General features: G+C 38.3%; 1 protein-coding gene across 2 annotated transcripts in view; it reads right to left on the reverse strand.

Moving 5' to 3' along the window:
- Positions 1-25,481, reverse strand: part of lrba (LPS responsive beige-like anchor protein) — a 430,270-nt gene that overhangs the window by 104,021 nt on the left and 300,768 nt on the right. For both annotated transcript variants that reach the window (XM_007904022.2, XM_007904021.2), the window contains 2 exons: positions 3,963-4,103; positions 1,230-1,349 (listed from right to left, as the gene is read on the reverse strand). In XM_007904022.2, the coding sequence (XP_007902213.1) occupies positions 1,230-1,349; positions 3,963-4,103 (261 nt within the window). The remainder of the gene's footprint in view (positions 1-1,229; positions 1,350-3,962; positions 4,104-25,481) is intronic.

Raw genomic sequence — 25,481 nt, forward strand, 5'->3', positions numbered from 1 at the left:
ATACATACTGTCATATGTAAACACCAGTTGTATTATGTGCCGTGTGTAAACACCTGGACAGAGGGAAGTACAGGTGCCCTTAATTATCTAATACCCAATGAAAATAATTTATTAATTATGTAGTTAGAAATGATAATCCTTATATTTGATAGAGTGACCTGTGAGGTCCTCAAGACGTCTCAAAGTGCTAAAATCCTTTTCACTGGTTGTTAATTATGTAATAAGGTACCTGAAACTCACTCTGCATTTACACATGGTGCAAAATATAGTTGGGTTTACGCATCATTTTATACAGGTCCCAATTTTTTCCGACTATCGTCCTTAGATCATTGATTATCAGCTGCACTTAAGAAACCATATACCAGGCAGTTTGGTAGGAGAACTGTATATTTGTTCATATCCCTACAATCCTGAGTTGCTTGATACCCCAATCTATCAGCTTCATATAGGAACATAGAAAAAGGACGAGACAATTTGGTTTATTGAATTTTCTTAGATCAAGGCTGATCTGTAACTCAATACCATTTGCCTGCCTTTTCTCCATAACCCTCTGATAAACTTCCTAACCCTTTAATTTTAGCACTGTTTACAGCACAGTTCTACTGTGGACCTGCACTGACTGGAAATGCAGCACATCTGGCTTCTTGCACGTACTAGCCTGTTTCCCACCCGATAAAAAATGGGGGTGGTCAGATCACCATGAATATCACTTGCTGCACATTGCATGCATGTGTCAGAAGCATCCACAATGTCCCTTCCTGTGCTAAGTGACGTTCACGGCACTTCCTGCACACAGTGCACGACCTACAGGATGTGATCACAGCGATGACTAGACAACCTCAGAAGTCAGACATTTTTCACCCTCACTTAGAACACTGAGTCTGGAACATTGGACCCAACCACCACACTATAATGAGGTTTCTTTCTGTAAGTTGAAATATTAGAAATGGGATTTAACTGAGCATAAAACGGATATCTATATGAAGACTCAAAAAGCCTGAATGCTATCTCTACACAATCTGATATTTGATCATAATTAACTTACACAAAAGAATGCATCCTCTGCCACCTAAATACACACACCTGAAGCTTGGGTAGGTTCTGATAAATGCACAAGAAACTGATGGCTCTGTCTTTATGAATGTTTTACTCTTAGAACCAATTAGCTTTCTTTCTTCATATTAGCACAGGACAATTTCCTATGGAAACGAGCACAGATTCTTTCATACCTTTACATCAGACGTATCTCGCTGGCAGTTGCGCCACGCTCTGGACACGGAAGAGAAAGTTCTGTCAGCGTGATCAAACTTCCCTCCTTGTAGATTTAGAAAGAAGGTGGTAAATGGTTCCTGCGCAGGACAAGATATAATAGAGTAACATTGTTAATAGTCTACCATGCAATATTTATTACAGAATATCATGATTAATTTCCTCAGTTGTTGAAAAGACAAACTGATGATATCTGACCTCAGTGAAAATTGACACAAGTGGAGAAGTCAGTTTACAGATGTTCTCCACAGCATGTCTGACACACATCAACTTGCTCAGTGTTGCGGCCTCAAAGGTGCAATTTGCCTTATTTGGTGTCTTACATTGCAAAACAAACTTCTCCCAGTTAATTCAATTTGAGGAATTTACACCATCACCTTCAACAGCCTGGCTGAGAATGCGCAAAATCTAAAAACTAGCCACGGGTGAAATTCAAATTCAGGTCCAAAGTGGTACAGCTCAGTAGAATTATACATTCTGTCAACTGAACTCCATTCTGTTCCACCCTTGCAACTGCTGAAAATATGAATGTAGTTGACAACAGCAGGAATGAAAAATTAGTAAATGTGAGATTTTAATGTATTTTGTTTAAAAGATAAATTTTATCTACATTAACAACAACTTAAACAACCAATTGCATTTATATAGTGCCTTTCACGTTGGAAGGACATCCCAAGGCACTAGACAGTCTAAGGTTTGCTTTGGGACGTCCTCCGGACGTGAAAGGCGCTCTATAAATGTAATTTTGTTGTTGTTTGTACTAGAGCTGCCGGTTGGAGTCAAGAGGGGTGGAGGGGATGGCGGTGGTGGTGAGAAGATGACCAAAGGCACGGTCAAAGAGGAAGGTCTTTAGGCAGATCTTGAAAGAGCCAAGGAAGGGGCAGGACAGTACCCGCTGAGCGGAGGGAGCGATAAGGTTTTAGGTCACAGAGGTGAGGCAAAGCAAGATGGTGGAGGGTTTTAAAGATGAGGCCAACGATATTAAACTGAATCCTCTTGGGCATGGGGAGCCAGTGAAGCCAGGCGAGGATGGGGGTGATCAGCTCACGGAACATAGTGAGGGATTTTAAATATTATCTTGGGAGTATGCAATGTGGAATATCAATCAGCTACATCCATTGGCTGCAAATTATATTATTGTGAGCTGTTACACAGTAAAAAAAAGGCAAAGGAAAGGTCAATTTATTTAGTCTCCTGGAAAGTGACTAACCACAGGTAAAACTGCTAAGTAGTTAAAGCTCTATGAAATATTTTCCTTCCTCTCTCTCCCACACCAACCCCACTGAGAAAACCAATCCAACATCATAATATATATTGGTCATCTGTGACCAGTTGCATTTCAGAGATGACATTTGAGAACTACAGCTCTGAGTTTACAACATACCTTAACCTCAATCTCAGAATATCACTCCTCACTACATCAACATTTCCCACTGCAGCGAGTCACCCTCAGATGGTTAGTTCAGTTCTACATAATGACTACATTTTATTCTGTGAACCTGTGCACAATAGGATCCGGTTTGAGGCTGTCCAAACTAAGGCACCTTACAACCAGTAGAGCAGTGAGATGTTCATCTGGTCAATACGAGGTGGAGTCAGACCCTTTTTATTCTTTGCAAACTGCAACAGTAGCTTTCATCAAACAGTTATCAAAACATAACTATGTCTTATAGAGGCATCACATGCTTTATATCTGAAAGTTCATCGTTATAATCCAACACATAGATAAAAAAGCTGATTCAGGTTATGGTTTATATACTGTCAGAAATGACATTCCAACAAAAATAATTCTCTTAACAGGCTCCTTCATCCTTAAAACACATCATTTAACCTCACACCCTCAGTCATATCAACATTTTCATGACTATTTCAGGAATTCATGAATGTACCCCAATGTCTCCGTGTACATCTGTGTGTGTGTGTGTGGGGGGGGGGGAGGGGGGACTATATGGAATACATAGCTTGTAGATATGTAAATATGTCTAACTGAACACTTTTACGTGTTACGATATTTGATTGTGGTAATAATTTTAGATAATAGAATACAGTATATGTGAACATTTTCAAGGATATCTTGTTCTGAATGGATTAATGAGCTTCAACAAAAGAAAGTCAAGCTATTATGGATTATAGAACAGTCATGAATAACAGAAATAAGCTTATTTGTTGCTGCTTTAATAATGAAGTTCAGGTTTTCCAACCGTTTGCTGTTTTATTAAACATACAGGTGATTTGCAAATATAACTACCCAACTGCAGTATAGTCCATAAAAATATGTTCTGATGTGAGAATAATTTCATGTGCTACTGAATAAAATATTTTTAACACCTTCTTTCTACACAAATCTTCACGTCATAAGGAATTTTACAGTTAACTGTAAATTATTCTAAGGGAATACTTTATGTGCAGTGTTTTCCAATTAGCACCCAATTATGCATAAATGTGCTAAAAAGTAGCTATGAAATTAATTTTAAATGATCTTAAAATACATTCTAATTTGAAAAAAATCAAGTACGAGTAATTACTTGGAATTAGCTTAAGTACTGCAGTTTATGTAGAGGATTTATGTCTGCTTTGTGCCATTTTATCCAGCTTTAATCAAGGGACTGTTGCTGGTGCTTTTTCAGTGGAAGAGACACATTAATGTTCTGAGTGAATGAAGCTGCTTTAAATTTTACAGTCATTGTACTTACAATTCGTAACAGCCACGCAAGAGTGAAGCTACTCGTGGAATAATGAGTCCCATAGTGGAAAGGGGGAACTTGATCATCTTCCCAAGTTTCATGCCGCTCAGAAAAGAAGGCTGCTCTTTTGGGGTTAAGGGCTCCAATAGGCTACAAGAACGAAGGGAGAAGGAATAAAAGAATCAAAATGGTTGTCTTTTAAAAACGTTTTAAAAAACCTGTTCGCACATTTGCTATGAGGTTATCTACTGGTTCTATTGCTGATATTAAAATTACAATTACAGACTATACAAACTGTAAGTTTGTTTTACTACTTTGAGAAATTGAATTCTCGATTTACAAACATTTCTGCATGCATGCACATAACTCCAGAGAGATTGAACAAGTCAGAATATATTTTATTAACTTCCATTTTCATATAGTAACATGCACTCACAAACACACAAACAAGCTAATCCCCTCTTCTGTAAAATATTTTTGGACATCACTCATACCCAAGGTTTCTTGGTTCCATTGATTTCCTGCAAAATCTTTTATATTATAATGCACAAATAAATACTTGTAGGACTGAAGTCTGGCTCAGTAAAATGTCTGCACTTGTTTTGGTCAGACAAATGCAGAAACACATTACTATACTAAATCCATTAGAAACCAGACTGAGAGTTCCACGTATGTTTACATGAACATGTCCCAGTGTCTTGAATGGACAGCACATTGTCTTCCTGGAGGGATGGACCTTGCTACTTAATTCTGGAGAGTATTAGGCACAGGTTGGAGAAAGTCAAGGCTTGGAAACCCCAGAGTCTGCATTGGGGTAGTAACTTGCCATTGAAAGGACTATCTGGCAAGCTTCCTGCTGCTTGTCTAGCTAGGACCACTCTATCCATTGAGGCCATGGGTAAAATGCAATATGAACTCACTTATAGCACGCATTGAAGTTTTAGTCCCATTTGTCAATGCAAAACAGTCAACTTTATACGTGAAAGCTCAGCATAACATCCCAGTAAAACACAAGCAGAATGGAGCTAACACTGACAAATTATAGTAGACGTTGCTGAAGTCCTTCCAAAAACATGTTTCCAATTACAGCTTCCCTTGCAAAAAAATAAACCACCTCAGACTGTATATAAATTATTCCACTATATTTACTAGTTATTTCTGTTTTAGTCATTAGTAAAAGTATTTGTATAAGCACAGAACATTGACAGGTTTTGGCAAGGAGCCTGTTTCAATGCACAAGAACAAAATCATGTATGGTTTGAAGGTTGCATATGACTTTCGATCAGAACTACTGTATTTATTTTGAGTCACATCTTAGTTTATTAGCATAAAACGTTGAATGGAACTTCCTATCAAAATAGATTTTGAAAGTTGTGCATTATTTCAGACTACCAATGGTGCTTTTGTTTTATTTTATTACCACAACAAATCTGAAACTAGTTTGCCTTTGTGTGCTTCTTTTTTGAAATAAAGTGTAGTCTGATAAAACCATGGAACCCCTATTATCCTGCAGTATTAAATGTCAGAACTTTACCACTGCACTTTGATGGATTACATAAGTATTAAGTATTTCACTTCTGATGTTACTTGACACACCTACTGATTGATGTGCTGGATGTGCAGCATTCTACTGATATAAGATGGCTACCAATGACAAGTAATTTTTATGAAACATTGGCATGACATTGGCATACAACTCCTCTTAGACTTCTGAACAGCATCTAGGTATCATCACTTCGACATCAAAGATACTTCACAGACAATGACAATTTTTTAGCAAAGGAAATGCAAGATGCATGTTTTCAGAACAGAGAATTCCAAGAAACAAGTGCTCCACTCAATATTCATATTCCATCAACTCATTTTCGAATTAATTTTATACACTGAAAACAACCTTATTAATCAATTATTTTAACCTGAAGAATGCAAACAACTATTGTGCACATTTTTTTCAACAATCCTTTACAGATAATATTGTTCTTTGGGTGAAACAGAAAATGAATGCTTTGACTTGAGGGGAACATGACACAATTGCAGCATTTCAGCCACAAACTCCACCGTCAATTCACTTTACAGTATATTCTGTGAAGCGCTTTGAGACATCTCAATGACGCGGTAAAGCGCTATATCAAATGCAAGGATGATCATCATTATTATTAGTTAATCACACACTAAGTGTGAGCTGCTGTGTCCTTGCAGTACAAGGTATTCCAATGTTTAACAATCAATATAATTTAAATACAGAATAAGTTTTTAAAATGAAATATGACTAAGTGAGCAGAACTGTAGTCACACTCTGCTCAGTTCAGTTCACTTCAGAAGGGTCTTTGTTTTTAAACAAAGTCCCTTCAAAAGGATATGTGTTTGGAAACGCTGACTTACTTTTTGTAGTATTTTAATGGGAGTATTCTCAGCAATACATTTGAGTTATTCTTTAATACACAGAATGCATTGGAAATGAATACAAAACACTCTATATGCAAATTTCCCTTTGCCTTTTTTATTTGTCTCCTCCTTGTCTGAAGATGCTAACTTACACTGGGGTATAGTTCCCTACTATTTTACTCAAGTGGCCATACTTCATCTTTGAGCCTTTTACAATAAGTATCAGAATGCTCTGACTGTGGAGAAGTATAACAAATGAGCCAGATCCTGCTCTCCCAAATGTCTAGTTTTGCAACAGAGCTCACTGGACAGTGTAGGATCATTGGCTGATTTTTTGATTCCTTGTCCAGGGTCCACTAAGATCAACTGTAGCACTTTTAGTGCTGACCTGGTTAAGATCAACAAGCTCAGCACAGAAAAAGGCATTTACAAATCAATTTAATTTTCTATGCTAGGTACATTTTATTTTAATATAGCAGTGGATAGTAGCCCTCGTGCGCTTCTACCAGAACTATTGTTCAGTATTAGATTGTTCAATCCTAATACTGCATATATTTCTCCTTTCCTCTGTGGCTAGCTGTCAACTGGCAAGCTCATTTCCATCAAAGCCTTCATCTCTTTCTAGCCTGATTCCTCTCCTGTATCTATCTTTATTTTATTTTCTCCCCTGGCCTGCTCCTTTCTTTATCTTTGCTGCCTATCCTCTTTCCACATTGCTTCTATTTCAGTTTGAATTTACGGACCGTGCAGAAGGGCCATGGATCACCTTAATCACAGGCTAAGTTCCAATGACACTATCTCCAACAGACTGCATAACTAATGTTATTATAACTCAGCAACCAACCGTATGAAAAATTGAACACACAAAACCTTTAAAAATTACAGTGCACAGCAGCCATTCTTTTTCAAACAAAGCCACCAGGGCCTGTGGTACAAACAATAGATCCGAATTGGCATTTTCGTGGCACTCATCAGTACCATCAGTTGCACAGCCCTGTGCTACTTAGCTTATTTTACCAGTGTACTTTCTTATTTATCCTGTGCAGTGTTGTGGAAGTACTACGTTGACAGAGATGCCTTATTTCAGATTCAATGTTAAACCGAGGTCCCATCTGGCTGTTCACGTGGATGTTTAAGATTCCAATTCTGAAAACGGGGTGCTCTAAATCAGATAACTCACTTTTGACCAAGTTCTCTGCCTGGGATTTTCGAACAGCAGATTGTAATGAGGTTGTGCAGAATGTTTACAGATTCAGTGAATTGAATTTGATCATACACTACCGGTATCCAAGTCATTCTCCTGAAAATGTCATGGCATACCATGAAGGTCAATAGAAATAGATTTATTTTTACAAAATAATATTACAGTGGCTTGATCTTTGTTCACTATAAAATTGTTTAAAAGGATTTTTTTTTACTCAGAATTGCTGTCTGCAATACAGATTTTACTCCTCTTCTTTGCTTCCTCTCCTAAAGGCTGAGAATCAACACCACAGGCACTGACTAATTGTGGTGCTCCGTCTAAGTTACTTTCATCAGGTATGAGACTAGATGGTGAGCGTCGGCAGGCTACATGACTAAGGGATCATCACAGCTAAGTCCGATTTTGCCCTCACCAGCCATACAACCACATGCACGACTGTCAGAGGTCACTGCCTTTTGCTAGGAACAGGATTGCTAGCTATTTTTACTCCTCTCTAACCCAAGATGCGGGGCCAAATATAGCACCTACTATAACACGTACTCTTGGTGTGACTGACATCAGTTATTTAGTGATGCGAGCAGGGAAGACTTTTGTCTTATGACAGTAGTTAATCTCCACTATGACACTGTGTTCGACACAATGCAAATTCTGCAGTAACATTAGTTAATGTCTATATGATATTTCCAAACAACAGTGGATTGCCTGCTTTTTGGTCAAATGAAGGTCGCCTTCAATAAGTAGTTATTGTTCTCTAGAAAACCTTTGGATATTACTAGGGATATTACTATTTCTTTTTGACGACCATCTTATTTGAGGGTTTATAATCAGACAACCAAAAACCTGGGAGGATGTCAGAAGCTCGGGAGAGAGGATTAAATGAAGGAATTTGCAAAGAATTTCAAATTCTCACTTTAAATTGGTTTCTATAAAAACAACAAAATGACGTCAACTGCCAATAATGCTTAAGAAATGGAAATGTATAAAGTCACCTAAAACCATCTAACACAAGGAGCAAAAAATGCTTTACAAACGTGGTAATGCTGTAGTTGGCTCACTGGGGCAGGAAAACAGCAAATGCGTACTTCATTTTATACAGTTGTTCTCGAATACTTCAGCCAGGACGGCTGACCAGATCTGCAGGCCTGACCTTCATTTGTTCTCATGACAGTGCTTGTTGGAGGGTTAGTTGACAGGTGCTATCCAAATGCTTTTAAATATGTACTCATCAGGCAGACTCCTGTCAATCAATAAGTGCTAGAAATAGTAATTTTTTTAAGCTTGCAAAATGCATCTCAGGAGCCGCTACACTGCCTTCCTTCAATATAGCAGCACAACTGGCAGCGATGAAGTTATATCTTACTTACGGTGCCAAGAGGAAATATTTTCCTTGCTTTTTGGCAAAAAAAAGTATTTTTAAGTGACCAGGTAAAAAACTAACAATTACTCCACATACGTAAGAAATGCTAACTTTCACCAGATGCAACTCCAGATATCTGAAGTATGTGTCCTGAAATAAAATCACAGGGGTTCTGATCACTTAATTCTTAAAATATTTTGAGTTTGTGTACAGATGTATTCAGCACTGGATGCACTCGCTATTGAATGGAGGTTTTCAAGCATGTGCTATACTTGCAATCGCTTTGTTTATATACCACGCAATGTACACATTAATTCAATTGATTTGAAAAAATATACAAGTAAGCTTCAAATAGATCAATCTTAAATTGGTTTATTCCCTAGAAACATACAGCTAACCAAGTGATTTTAGTTTGTATTTTAAAATACAAGCACACACACAGATCTATAGGGCCAACATACTATTTGGGAACTATAGAAACTATATATTTTTTGGCTACTACACGGGGAAAATGTAATTTAAAAATTAAACATATGGTGCTGCATTCTCATTGTGTCTTAAAGTGCATTTATTTACAAGCAAATGAAAGAAACGTATTTAGATACCAAGTGAGAAAATGGTCTGGAGAATTTTTTGAGCTCTAGGCTGACATTGATGCACTATCGGCTTATTCAGTGAAGTAACAGTGGGAATACACACATTGAATTATACATTACAAGTTTGCACTGATTTATTGCAGTAATAACATCCACCTCATTAAAAAATCCACTTTGCTGCAGTGAGCGCAATACATATTGTTTACTGCAATAAATTAATTGCAGTGCATGAAGAACCTTGTGGAAACCCTCTAACAATACATCTGTAATGACAGTCCTATACATCACAGCTTCCACAGCAGGTTTATGACAAATGAAGACAGGGAACAGTATTCAGAGAACACATTTCTTAAAAATATGGCCATTATCTCCTGACTGCTGGTCAGACAGTGTCTTGGCTTCTATATAGGTTACAGCTCCATGTCATAACTGCAGGATATATCTGCAGAAAACCCACACGCTATTTTCGAGGGTTTCCCCTCCTCCCTTCACATTTACACTTTTAAATAAATGTGGTTCTGACAAGGTAAAGCTATTCCCACAAAGAACAGACATATGGTCTTCATGTCATATTTGTGGATGATGCAACTTAGTAGTGTATTAATAAGCAAGCTATTACATGATAATTTTCAGATCCTAATTATTCTTGCAAGGTAATTTACCAGGCTTGCAAACATTATGTTACAAAATTTAAAAGCATTCAAGCACTTATTGCAAAAGATCGCACTATAACAAATGTAGCATTTGCTGTAATGCACATGTTCTGGAGAATCCAGCATGACAACACAAGATTACAGCATATAGCAGCAACAAAACTGATAAAAAAAAGTGTTCAGTCATATGTGCATTTTTAAAATTTAAATTAAATGTTTTATTGTTTGAATTTAAGGAGAATTTCATATCTTTTCACACATAAATGCACTTTCCACAGCCAATGCAAGCTAGTGACTTGGACAGGGAACACACCTAACAGGCTGGCAAACTGAGGGGGGGAAAAAAACTTTTCTGAAGAAACAGTGCATGCTGATCGATGACTGTCAAACAGAGTGTGTTATGCCTTCAAATGTGTGTGGCTGTGAAAACAATCGAATGCAAACATCTAATTTCAACATTTCATTGCAATTCAGAATGGGATGAGATACAGCTGCAAGCAAACAGACACTTTAAAAACCTGACCAATTAAGCAATTTATTTTTTAAAAATCCCCTTCCAATTTTCTTCTCTAATTTCCTGAAGGTGCAGACTGTTGCTGCAGCATGGTTCACACACATAGGTAGCCTTCAGTAATCTCACTGACCACAGATCAAACCTGAGAACATCCTGACTTTTATGATTCAATACAACAGGTGATGCATTTATCTGCTTGGAGGAGTGTCTGTTCCAATTAAGATGAGGAAAAAAATAGAAAATAGACAGAACTGATACCTTTCTTCTTGATTTAGAAGTTGGACAATGTATTGCATAAGTGTTCGAAAGCAGCAACACATATTTAAAACAGCTAAAAGAGTTTTATTTCAGATATATTAATTTCACAATGAATGTGGACCACTTGTGTAAGAACAAAACGGTGCTCCTGTACACTGCTCCAAATTGACCTTGTAGAGCGATTTGAACATCAGCATTCATATAAGAGTAATAGACTGTCTGTCTGTGAATCAGGGTTTTTTTCTTTGCAGCAATCAGTAAAGTACCAACTAAATCTAATCGGCTGAGAATTACAAGTTCATTCCTGGAAGAACACAGCTAAAAAAAAATGTTTTAAAAAAAAATCAAACTACTTTAAGGCTCAATGGAGCACATTATTGATTTTTATTCTCATTCTTAGGAAGTTATATATTGAACACTACCAATCAATGCTGATCCAATTCTACAACTGCTTACAGAAGAAGAGAAACGCCTAGTAATTTCATTTACAATGCAGTTAAACAGCATATCTTGTGTCATTATGAAACAGGTTCTGGTTCACAGCAATGCAAGAATCACAATTAACTGCAGCCAAGCCAAGAAGAATTTGGCATTCTATGCTTGGTGGGGACTTGAAGCTGACAGTCTGTCAGTAATATTTTGGTGCAGTAATGGGGAAATGCTGCATTAAGAGATGTCATCCGCCCGATAAAATGTTAAAACCGAGATCCCATGACACTACTGAAAAAGAGAATGTCTCTTGCTGAATCATTCAATTCATGGTTGTTTGTGGGACTTTGCTGTGCACAAAATGACTAAGAAAATTTGCTTGCAATAACAGTCACTTGACAATATTTACGTGTACTTTGAGACATTTCAGCATGATAAAGGTACTATAAAAATTAAAGTTCTTTCTTCTTTGTTACAAGATTCCTTTTGAGTTGTGTTCTTATTGTGCTTGAGATGTAACTGAAACTGGTGCAAAGCCAATTTCTTAAACCTTACAATTGAAGATTAAAAGAGTCCAGATATCTTGCTGATCCACTTTAATGTTTCTAATGTTAAAAGAGAGCAGAACAGAATATCCCTAGGAGTCTGCAGATCGAGAACTGAGCTCTTCACATATGTTTATGATGCATACACAAAGCTCTGCTATCGAACAACTAATGCAATTGGTACAATATGACTCGATGCATCCTGACTTCATCACTCCGAAAATAATAATAATCCTTGCACTTGATATTATAGCATCTTATCACATCGCTTCAAGGTCTCAAAATGCTTCACAAAATATATTGTAAACTGGATTGACTGTGTATTTTGTGGGAAAAACTAAATAGTATTTATAATCTAATAGAAGTAACGTAAAAAACTAGAAAGAAAGCATGATAAACATGAACAAATAACAACAACTACAAAAACTACACAATAATATTCTCACGTTTACTGTAGAAATATCAACCAATTTCAACAAGAACTTGCACTTATGTAACAACTTTCATATAGTGAGGAGGGGAACGTCCATGGAGGCATTTGAAGTTAAGGATGAGAATCTGAAAGTCGATCAACTGGGAGATAAGGAGGCAGCTGTGCCAAGGGAGGGATGCACACGGAGAACCTGGTGCAGGAGAGGATGCCGGCTGTGGAGTTTGGATAATCTGAATTTGTGGAGGGCAGAGTTAGGAAGGCTAGCGAGGTGCCTGGCTGAAAGCTTGAAGGAGAGATGGAGGTCAAACAAAACGCTGAGATTGTGTACTACCTAGTGAAGGCTGATTTACTCAGTGCCCGAGGTCAGGAGGTACTATTGGGAGTTGAGCAGAATAGCTTCAGTTTTGTCAGTTTTGAGTTAAGCATCAATGCAATCCAGGACTTGATGTATGTCACGCAGTCTGTCAGAAAAGCAGTGGTGTTGGGGTGGTGGGTTGAAGCAAACCGATAAGAATTGGGTGTCATCTGCGTACATGTGGAAATGGACCCTATGCTTGCGGATGACATCAGAAGGAGAAAGAATGTATATGAGGAAAAGGGAGGTCTTAGGATGAGCTCTGGGGCACACTGCAAGTGACTGTTAAGGCAGATATTTGTGTAGATCACATCAGGCTGTGGTTAGGTGGACCCACTTACTGACTACACTTTTTTTTACCCACTTACTGACTACACTTTTTTTTTAAATTGGATCGGCAAAATGCGACAGGCAAAATAGGTTGATGGACCTATCATTTACAGAAGTTTTCCTTTCAAAACGTCACTTTACATTACCCTGAGTTTGATGCAGTGCAAACCAAAGCTGTCCTGAAGATCCTTATACTTGTATTCCAACATCCTGCTGGACACTAATATTCTAATCTGTGTAACACACAAGATTCAGCTGACAGCATGGGTGGTTTGGGTGATCTGCAGTCAGTTATTACTGTGAACCAAGCAGCTCATTCAAATACTGCACAGCAGAAACTCACTGTCTGCATTACGAATGTCTGAATTTTGCTGTATCGAATGTATGAAATATTAGCAGCAGCTTCTAAACAAAGCCCATAGCAGGTCTTCAGATTTAAAATATCCTGCTCTTGAAAAGAATTTATGTAAAGATTCTAATAAATTAAAATATAGCGAAGTGTAAATTATACTACCTGGATCCTGAATGTAAACATTCACGTTTGTATTTTATTCTAATCAGTTACCCGGTATGGTGGTCTCCACTGCTCTCTAATCAAATAACAGGCTACTCAAAAAGTAGCATAAGACCGTACAGCACAAGCTTACTGTAATCTCAAACCAAAGCTTCTCAATTAGGTGGGTGGCATTTTACTTTACTTTATTCAAAATCAGCATTGTTCATAGGCAACAGTCAGTGTAAGTGCATTTGTAACCTATATGTATGCACGACCCACCAACACTATGTTTGTTTTATAAAACTAATATCAAGTTATATAAAGATAAATTTATTGTGATGAAAACAAAAAAGGCTCATCAAAAAAAGCCACAATGTTATTAAATAGATCACTGTCATTGTAAACAAACTAAGAAAGTACAGCAATTTTCCTGTTTTTCCTCCAACAGAAAGCAGACAGCAGATTCCACTCTCCTCCCACCCCCACCCCCAACTCTCCCAAATTATATTCATGTGTTCTGATAAGATGCCCTTCAGAGTCAAACATGAACTGCTGGTCATGCTTCACTGATCAAACTCAGATAATATTAGTGGCAGCAATCTGAATATTACAGCTCTTTGTACTGATAAATCCAATCAAGCTCCTGGTAATTTCACTAACGCTGAACAAGATAGTGAGCCATCACCAGTGCTGCGCGCTTCCGTAACTCTCTTGGGCATGAAAGCTTGACTGCACACAGAGCCGGGACTGTCAGAGCGGAGAAAGGGAAAGCAGCTATTCGTGTCATGTTTGACGCAGGGCAATGTAAACTGATACATGAAAGCTAAAAGAAAGCACAATGCATAGCAGGCTGGGAATAAGATGCAGAAAGCACTCATGCTCCCTTAGACCACGAGCAATCCTTGGAGAACAAGAAAGAGGTGGAACAACAACATCAGATGACGGGAATGGTTTCCTAAATTTGTTGTCCATCTTCCTTGAAGGCAAACGGTATCATCTCCTGCTGTAGTTTAAAAGAAGCTGTGATGCAGCAAAGTGTTCAAATAGGTATCAAATGTGACTTGATTTGTAAACAGAAATGTTTCTCGAGTGTTTCTAATGGGAAATAATACATCTACACTTGCTTATCTTCAAGTATGTTGAAAAACCATACGATGACCACATCAAAGAAACAATAAGCATTCAATCCAGGGAAATGCAAACAGGATAATCAGAGAATATTATTTCTACCTCCCCAAAACCATTTTCAAAAGCATTTTTTTAAAAAAGATGAAGGATCAAAAAAATTCACAATTCAAAAATGAGGAGCTAGAATCCCAATAAACTTCCAGATTACAGATTTTTTTCTATTTCATAGAATTTGTCTACTGGTTAAAATGGTAATTTTATACATCCAGAGAAAGCGATTCACCTCAGAGCCCCATATAATAACCCTCAATAATCCATGCATTTGATATTGCGTCTTTCACAATGGGAAGTAGTCTCAAATCGCTTCACGGGATTTACTGCAATTACTGTATATTTTGTAGGTGAACGCAAACTATGTTATTACTGTGTTATTTGGTGAAAATTCATCTCATTAGTAAAGCATGCTGCTTATCTACCTTACCCTATTTGGCAAAATGGCTTATTATACACCTTTTCAGAATGTGTTGCTGTACACATTCACCTTGTTGATGGAATAGTGTTATCCCAAATACCTATGAACAAGGAGGTGGATGTTTACACGATTGTGTAATTCGCTAAATTCACACAACATAACAGTTTTGTAAGCAGACTGCAATATCCTGCACATCCTGTCATTGAGCTGTGAACTGTGTGAAGAATTTTATCTAGGCAAAGTGAAGGAAGCAAAGGTCTGGGCATAGGTGGAATAAAGTACAAGTTCAAAGTGCTCCTTTACCCACCTCATCATCCACGGAACGATGACAAACTGATGCCACTGTTTCAGTCAATACAAATTCCAAACAAACTAAACTGGATGTAGTTTAATTCATCTTGAATTCACCTTCTGAATTCAAAGATGAACTACACCATTGACATAAAGTGCTCCATCTAACTGACTGGCCGAGACAAGAGCGAGTTTTCCCAATGAGGGGGTCTGAAGATCAGTACCAGCGAGATTAGAATTTAAAACAGCCGTTAAATTCTGACCAGAGGGGGAAATAAACAATAGTTTTTATCTGCTGTCATAAGTTGAGAAATGAGCTCTTTAGAAAACAAATGTTCCTTGCATCTTTTAGACATGTTCATGGTTTTGATCATTCTATATTTGGCAAATATTGTGCAAATTTCCAAATGCTCTTATAAAAGGAATTACAAAAATGCTGAACCAGATAACAGTTTTTTATTTGCAGCTTTGTGAAAGAATTATAATCTTGTAATAATATTTAAAATTCATTCCATCTCCTGCAACATATTAAAAAATAATAATCTTTATCTTGGCCCTCTTGCGTCACCTTGAATTTTCGCTTATTGCTCATAAGGCTCATATACAGTAAAATATACAGTAATTGCAGTAAATTCTGAACAGTAGGGAGAATGTTCAGTGCACGATCACAGGGCGGGGGGGGAAGTAGGGAGATCAAAAGCACGATAGAAGAGGAGGGTCTTGAGGTGGGTCTTGAAGGTGGCGAGGGAGGGGGCGAGACAGCGGGACGGAGTTTCAGAGGGTGAGGGCAGAGTGGCAGAAGGCCCACCCGTCAATAGTGGGGCAAGCAAGGCAGAGGACGTGAAGCAGGCCAGAGCCCGCTGAGCACAGGGAGCAAACAGGATGGTAGGGGGCTAGGAGGACACAGAGGTAGGGGGGAGCAAGACCATGGAGAGCTTTGAAGGTGAGGACCAGGATCTTAAACTGTATCCTCTGTTTGATTGGAAGCCAGTGGAGTTGGGTAAGGATGGGGGTGATAGGGTCACGGAGCCTAGTGCGGGAGAGGACACGGGCTGCACAGTTCTGGATGATCTAATTTGTAGAGAAAAGGTAGGGAAATGAGATTAGAATATCTTCTTTTTATCCAGTGAAATTGTAGAACACTCTCAAAGGACTGAATACTTATGTCTGTTACACAATGTTAGGGGGATAGACTATGAGCAAGGATTGGATGAACTAAAGCCCCTAAACCTTGAAAGAGAGACATCTGAGAAGGGAATTTATAGAGCTATATAAGATACTAAAAGGATAGAGAAAATAAAATGAAAATGGTACTTTGAGATATACAAAGGCAGTAAGATAAGAGGGCATAAGACCAGGATTATGAAGGGAAATTTTAAGGTAAACATCAAGAAGTATTGCTTATAAAGATGGTAATAATCATCCGAAATAGTTTGATTCTTTTATGGGGAGACAGTGGGGTTGGTATTCTGGAAAGATGTAATTATATGGGCCAAACAACCTTCTCTTGTGATCTTCTAACGTCATCGCAGCTGATGGTTGTTATTAGATATATAAATCCAAATCACAAAACCACAGAAGACTCAATATGTTTTAAATCATAAAGGTGACTCAGATCACATGTTAAGAGATCACATGTTGTGACATATCCCTAGAGCTATAGTGACTTTACAAATCTCCTCAACTGATTAGCTCCAAGTTAACATCTACCATCATAGTCTTTCAATGCTCTCCAAAGTCAACTATTAAAACTATTAAAAGCGAGAGACCTGAGTTCAATCCCAGGCAGGTCAGGGCGAAACCTTTGGCAAGTTTCCTTACTCCACACAGAGCCTAATAATAATCCCTCCAAAAACCAACAACAATAATAAATTGGTCATTTTCAATCTACGACTGTTTGTGGGACATTGCTGTGCGCAATTGGCTGCCGCGTTCGCCCACAAATATACAGTCAATTCACTTTACAGTGTGTTCTGTGAAGCGCTTTGGGACGTCCTCCCGACGTGAAAAGCGCTATATCAAATGCAAAGATTATTATTATTATTATTATTATTAGCTGACATTTATGCCATCATAACTGTTGTCGAGAGTAACGTGGAGGGATACTTTCTGGAATCCTGCAACTTGCTGTAACACAGTGACTGGATACAGGGCTGCACCTTCGACTCCTCACAATGAGCTCCTGACTTCAATCACGCCAATGTGGACAGTTGCCAAATGAAGGGCCAGCACTGACCCACAACAAGAGGGCAATAAGAGCTATAGCACTGTCAGTTCTATTTTACAACGGATCTTTAATTTGTTTTATGTAATTGGAGATAACCCTGACTCTTAGTAGTGTTTGCTTGTTTTCTAAAAAGCAAGAAAACCTCAACTCAGTCCACATTCTGTAGCTCAGCAGGCTACGAATGGAAGCTCAGCTGTACGTGAAGAAACAAGTCTGTCAGGTATCAAAAGTAAAGGGGAGGATCACAATGGAATCCAGCGAGTATAACATCATCTCACTGCATACATTTGTGCTACGACAATTCTCCAAAGACCAGATTTGTCATGAACACAGAAGGAATATTAACAGGGATGCTGTATAGAGGACAATGCACATCTAATAAAAGGGAAACACTAATGTAGCCTTTCTACAACTCAATCAAGTCCTAAGAGTGCCTCAGTCCCTGTAGTGGTTTCCAGTCAGGGAAATAATGAAGCTTAGATGACAGACATCAACAACAGAAACTAGTTATTGACTCAGAATACCTACAACATATTTTTCTGAGCAACCATCAACATGAGTTACGTTATTGCACTTATGACTCCATTACCCAAGTATCACGTAACGTTATACCACAATACTAGATTTATTTTGTAGCTTGTAGGAAGCATGGCTTCCAAATCCCTTTTTTCAGAATGTATTACACAATATGATTATCTGCTACAGATTATTTTGAAATAAAATCAATTATGGAAAAAACATCCAGAAATAAACACTGCGATCGCTACATTGGAAAAATGTAATTAAGAAACATTTTGGTGCAATAAAAAAACTGAAAAAACAGTTAAATAGGTCTTCATGTACTGCTATGATGTTCTTCCTGAACTAACAATGAAATCAAATTGTGGACACGATTTCTTTCAAAGTTTCATGCTCTTACTTTAGTCAACAGCCAGGATAACTGATTATATTTTGTATTTACAACAATAAAGAAATCATAGATGTACCACTTCCTGAACTTTGCAACAATGTAAAAATATTTTTAATATAATGTTCTGCAAGAATGTTTTCATATCCAATCAAGAGGATTGTGAGCTGAGCACTAATGTCAGAACTACATGGTGGCAAGTTTAAGATGCAGAGTAGTTCACTCAAACTGCCTTGCCTCAGTTGGATGATTTTGAGCAGTTTTTAACTGGGCTGAACCATAGGGCAAAAGTTTTGTTAAGGCAGAAGCTATGTTACAAACAATATAGATTGCACAATCTGTAAACTTTCTCTATTGGCAAAGGATTAATAAATGTTGACTTTATTCGGATTTTGATCTTAGTATCTAAGTAGTTACAGTACGTTTTATGTGCTACAAAGGAAGGGTTCAAGGATATTACGCTTCAAACGTAAGGGCAACAATAAACCTGGTTTGTATCATTATAGATATCACTGACCTTACCTTACTCAATATTGCTAGGCTTACCTTACTCAATATCGCAGGGCTTACCTTACTCAATATAAAACTTCACACTCTCTCTGAAGGCTGGCCCTTTCTTGTTACTTCCGCATCTGGCTCTCCATTTTATATCCTATGCCTGATACTAACAAGACTGGTGAAGACTAGCCTTCCTAAGCAAAAGGAACTGCACTACGTCCTCTTCTTCTACCACTGGCTGCAGAAAAAAAAAGTATTCATTTCTACTTCTGCTGAGGTTTGTAAAAGACCGGAGCTTGGATTCCAAACACATTTGTAAAAAGAAAACACTGAAATAAAAATGCATCTGAACATAGGTGAATTGTGTGAAAGCAAATAGTCCTCTAGATTGACATGTTAAGGTAATTATAATTCAATTCACAGAACAGAACTTTAATATCACAATGCGTAAAGAAACCAAGTACACAGAAAGCTATGAATAGAAAATACATCACACAAACTGGTAAATTGAGTGCAAACACTAGGTTATGTGGATTCCCCCTTATGCTTGGCATACCGTTTGCATTTGATTGCTTACTGTGCAGCACTACCAATTTATACCACAAGTGTTCTTTTTGAGGGGAGAAAAGAAGAGATTATATCAAATGTATTTTATATTTTTGTACTTTGGATGGGTAGAAGGATCTTCAGTAGGGCAAAGTGAATTTAGAAACATCAGTATGAAGGCCATTCTGACTGAGCAGTGGAATCGTGGCCCCTGTGACTGAAATATGTATTTGTGTTTCAATATTTCTAACATAAGTAATGAAACAAATGTTTTACATAAGGTGTGCACCACCTCAATTTTGTGACTGCACCATACAACACAAACGCTGGCAAAATTGAGGAATCTGAACAAAATACCTAAAATGCTTCACCTTCACTCTTGCAATATATGATGCATTCAACCAGTTTCAACGCATTCCCAGACATACATGCATAGTATTTATAATTATATTTAATCAATATACACACATTTTTCACTTAAGTATTTTAATAAATCAGGATGGGACATTTAGCACATAGTGTAATTGTGGCGAGGACCTGATAAGACAGATAAGTTAAACATTGCCAGACTCCGCCATTACCTCACCCCCCCAGGCTGCCGAAACCCTCACCCATGCATTCGTCACCTCAAGGCTTGATTACGGGAACTCCCTCTCATCGGCCTTCCCAACTTTTCCCTTCACAAGCTGCAGATCATCCAAAACTCTGCAGCTCGTGTACTCTCACGCACCAGGCTCCGCGACCCCATCACTCCCACCCTCGCCCAACTCCACTGGCTCCCCATCCCCCAGAGGATCGAGTTCAAGATCCTCGTCCTCACCTTTAAGGCCATCCTACCTCTCTGACCTGCTGACTCCCTACCAACCTGCCCACTCCCTCCGTTCATCAGGCTCCGGCCTGCTCCATGTCTCCTGCCCGACCCGCCCTACCATCGGTGGCCGGGCTTTCAGCCTCTCTGCCCCACACTCTGGAACTCCATCCCACGGTCCCTTTGTCTCACTTCCTCCCTCACATCCTTCAAGGCCGGTCTCAAGATCCTTCTCTTCGACCGTGACTTTGGTCTCCCTCCCACCTCTCTGCCTTCCCTCACCCCTACACCACCCCTCCTCCATGCTCGGGCCCCGACATCTGACTGTTCAGCGCTTTGGGACGTCCTCCCGACGTGAAAGGCGCTCTGCAATTGTAATTTTGTTGTTGTTGTTAAATCAAGACCTAAAAAACGGGATATGCACTTGAGACCGACTGACAGGCAATTATTTTAATTAAACAAAATTATGTGTTAAAGATATATCCAATGTATCAAACTGCCCACTTAAATGTAAGGAATATTCCTGTAGAAATGTGAATACCTGTAATAAAAAACAACATTTTTTGAAATGAGATGTGAGGTCAAGTTGTGACCTGGAGCTAGAAGAACTAACACTAGTAATGACGCTGTTGCAGTCACTGAACACAGCTGGTCAGGGTGGTAATGTTTTAACAACAGATCTGTCTGGAGGATTCTGTGGCAGGTAGCATTTCCATCAGTAGGTACCAGATTCTGCCTCTGATCCCTCCTCTCTATTAGATCACCATCTTCTCATGCCTCGAATGCCACATTTACCTTAAATCACCAACCACCTTGACAGTCATTACCTGTGAAGTGCTTTCAATCATTTCAATGATAAAAATGAAAGTTGTTTCTTTAGTAATGGAGCCGGCGCTGCCACCTCTTGAAGTCACAGAATACCTTCTTAAAATTATTTTCTCTATGCTTCAGGAGGCAGTAATCCAAAAAGTGTTTCCTATTGAATCTGCTGTCATTTTCTTCTGGCTGTGGGTGGGCTGACAGCTCAGTAGGCCCACAAAGACTAGTTATGGGAGTTTTCATATTGCCGGCACATACAGACGGTGATCAAAGATTAGTGCAGGGCAAGAAATGAAAGATGCAGTTTGTAACTTGCAAACAACTGGGTAAATATAACTTGTGCACAGAACATGTTCTCTGTTGCTTTTGGTACTGTATCATTTTCTACTTTGTACTACGCAAGTACCACTCACTGACTAGCCTCAATTATTTCAGTTTACAAAAGGCAAACACAAGGTCAATAATGGAAAAGAAAATCACAGATATCCATGCTAATTTGTGGATGGGCTTTAATGAATTAGGCTAGTTTCAAGAAAACAGAGCAGCGCTTAGATGTGAAAAGAATTCTTAGCTATAGTGTTCTTTCCCACTCACTTGTAACTCTTATCTCTGGGACCTAGGTTATGGGTTCAAGACCCACACCAGGATTTGACTTCCAGTATAGACTGATACTTCACTGTAGGAGGTGCCATCATTTAGTTAACAACTTGCATTGTATAGTACCATTCACGTGCATAGTGTCTCGGACCACTTAAAGGTGTAGTTTGATGCTGACCATCTCCCGTCTCTTTCTAGACGTGAGATGGTCGTTATTTTGTTCTCCATATCTCTCTCAAAATGGACACACAACATTGCAATGTTGATGGTGCTTCTCTGTGACTAGAATGGATGCAGAGTCTGAGACCAAACCTGGTCAGTCATGTTGGGTGATAAAAGAATCAGGAATACATTTGAGATTATCTTGCTGAAGTAAGATATCCTAAGCTGCTACAGCTATTTTACAACTTTTCTTATATATACTTAAACCCCTGCTAGCAGTACTAGGGAGGTGGGAGATCCAGTCCGGCGAGCCGGAATTTCCAGCTAAGTCTAATTATAATGTCGGTACCGGCGTTCACTGGCCTTTTTGACTTGGTACCAGCATTGTAATTGTTTGAACCCCATGAGCAGCAGATAGAGAAACTTCTGATCACGGGATTCAAACTGAGTCATAGTTGTGATACCCCTGGTCACTGTGAAGCCCAGCAAGGAAGGTGAGGCTGCTCAGTGCGGCGTTGGCATGCGCTAGGAATTGGGAATCGGGAATCTACAGGTGTGCATAGACTTGCAGAATTTTTAAAAAATTAGGGTTCTGACCCATTCCGGCTAGATACAAATTTTGGATACTCAGAGTCCAGAGAGACAGGGCTATTCTGTGTTAGCAAAATTTTGGTGCCTTTAATTTCTCTGGGAAGGCTTGCTATATTCAGATTTTTTGAAAAAAGGGCAACAAGCGATTGATGAATAGGTACACTAACACTAAAAANTCTCACATATATATTCTGTCTTGCTCAGGCATTTTTCTGTTTGTTAAATTAATAGCTTTGGAGAATTTGACTCCTACAATGTAAAAGAAGTACATTACAAATGAAAGAGCAGCATATGAAAGGAACCATCTTGAACTTCCTCACCAGTGTCACACAAAGCAAAAGCAATCATGCCACAATAAATCAGTAAATAACATTCACACATGGAAAATGTTCTAGAACAACAGAAATCAGCATCACAACATTAGACAGCAGTGTTCAGACTCCAGCAAAGAAAATGAAAAAGTAAAACTTTAACAAGGTACAAAAATACTTGTATCTGTTATCCTGCACTACAAACAGAAAACCTAAAAGAGCAACGTTGATCAAAGGGTTGGTACAACCAAAGAACTAAGTACAAAGAAAAGTTGAAACCATGAAGATTACAATCAAGGTTGTGAAGATGAATCAAAAGCCTTCGTAGCAAAGACAGGCAAGCAATAAGACCATAAGACCATAAGACGTAGGAGCAGAAGTAGGCCATTCGGCCCCTCGAGCCTGCCCTGCCATTTAATAAGATCATGGCTGATCTTCTAACCTAATTCCATTTGCCCGCCCTCTCCCCATATCCCTTAATCCCTCTATCCTTTAGAAAGGAATAGATATTTCTATTTAATTCCCTAGGAATAGATAATTCACTTGCTTTCCTACCAGTATAATCTGTTCAATTTTTCTCTATCCGGAAAAGGTCTGAGATAATGACTCAAAACCTCCCCAGTATAATGAAATTTGGTAGCAACGTTGAAATGCTGAACATTTTTAAATCAATGAACAATGAAATCCATCTGTGCCTGCTTGGACCAATTGGGCCTGATTGTTATATTATTCACCTAAGCACATAGTTTCCATCATTGGTAAATTTCGTATTTTTAGACTTGCTCCAAGTCATTTAGCAATGATGTAAACCACAGAACTTTATAGAATTCTTATTTATTTTTGGCCCACTACCTTTTCCATTTATTATCATCCATTATTTTCCTATTGCTGAGACAAATGTTATGTCAATTATCAAATTTGCCCTTAATTCCATTTTTCTTTAAAAGTCCCATGGAATTTTACTAAATTCATTCTGAAAATTCAAGTAAATTGGATAACCATCAACCAATAGTTACTTCCTCAAAGAGGTCATGTAGAATTTTGAGGCATAACATATTGCTTCTAAATCTTTGGCAACCCTTTGCACTCTTTAGATGAATATTGATAACATCCCAACTAATATTCTCAAGCATTCTGCACAATACATTTGTTAGGCTAAGTTATCTATAATTGGCGCTCCTTTTTTCTATAATAAGGTCAAATTTCTACCCTCCAGGCCTCTAGTAAGTTTTTCTTTAAAAGTCCCATGGAATTTTACTAAATTCATTCTGAAAATTCAAGTAAATTGGATAACCATCATTCAATAGTTACTTCCTCAACGAGGTCAAGTAGAATTTTGAGGCGTAACGTATTGCTTCTAAATCTTTGGCAACCCTTTGCGCTCTTACCAAGTTTACCAATGATGGACAATTCTAGTTGGAAGAGGCTGCAAAAGATTAACCAGAGCCTCGCCTATTTCTTCTCGCATTTCCCTCAGGATCTTGGGGTGAGGTCTGTCTGGCCTGTTTGCCTTATGGACATTTAATTTTTTGAATTTCTTCACAAAGTGACTGGATCTGGAATTTGATGTGTCTTTATTTGTGAAAACTGTGAAAATATCTAATATATTCATTATAACTGCCTGTTATTTAACACACTTGCTAAATAAGATCTTTGAATCATGATTTTAGCTTGCTGAAATCTGCTTTCCTCTAGCCTCTTACATGTCTAGTACTTCTAGTATGTGGAGTCCTATAGCTCAGTGGTTAGAGCATTCGCCTTGCAAACGAGAGATATGGGTTCGATTTCCGGAAGGGCAAAACATTGGGCAAGTTTCCTTACTCCATACACCTGATAATAATCCCTAAAGAAACAAAACACAATAATAATTTGATCACTCAATCCACGACTGTTTGTGGGACACTGCTGTGCCCGATTGGCTGCCGCGTAATGCCCAGATATACAGTAAATTCACTTTACAGTATATTCTATGAAGCATTTTGAGACGTCTAGAAGACGTGAAAAGCTCTATATTAAATGCAAAGATTATTTTCTATTATTTTATTCCCTTTCTCAGTCGCAATTGTCTTTTATATGATTTTGTCCTCAAAAACTTTTTGTATCCTTTAAAATCTTCTATTTGTCCTCCAAATATTTTACTTGTCTTCTGCAGAAATTGGTTCTTTTGAGGAATGTGTTTTTTTTAAGTTCGTTTTAACCCTATTTATTCTTTGCTGAGCTTCCAAGTACCTTTCATGAGACAAAATGTGATCTGAACCAACAATGTCCATGAATAGCAAAGAGATAAATGGCCAATCTTTTTTTTGAAAATAACTTTGCATGATAGTGGAATATTATTCAGGACATTAGGAAAACTGCTCGTCTTCCCAATAGTGCTGTAAAGTTTTCAGTAGTTCACTGGATCATCAAAGCAGATAGATGGGACCTTGGTGTGATGTCCTACCCCCTAATTCAAACCTGTGCTGCCCATATCCTCACCCACACCAAACTTGGTACCCTCATCACCCCAGTCCTTGCCAGGCTTCACTTGCTCCCTTTTGCAGAACGGATAGAATTCAAGATCCTCACACTCATCTACAAATCACTTAATGCCCTGGCAGTTCCCTATCTCTCCAA

This window comes from Callorhinchus milii, unplaced genomic scaffold (assembly GCF_018977255.1).
Source record: "Callorhinchus milii isolate IMCB2004 unplaced genomic scaffold, IMCB_Cmil_1.0 Scaffold1, whole genome shotgun sequence".
Classification (NCBI taxonomy): domain Eukaryota; kingdom Metazoa; phylum Chordata; class Chondrichthyes; order Chimaeriformes; family Callorhinchidae; genus Callorhinchus; species Callorhinchus milii.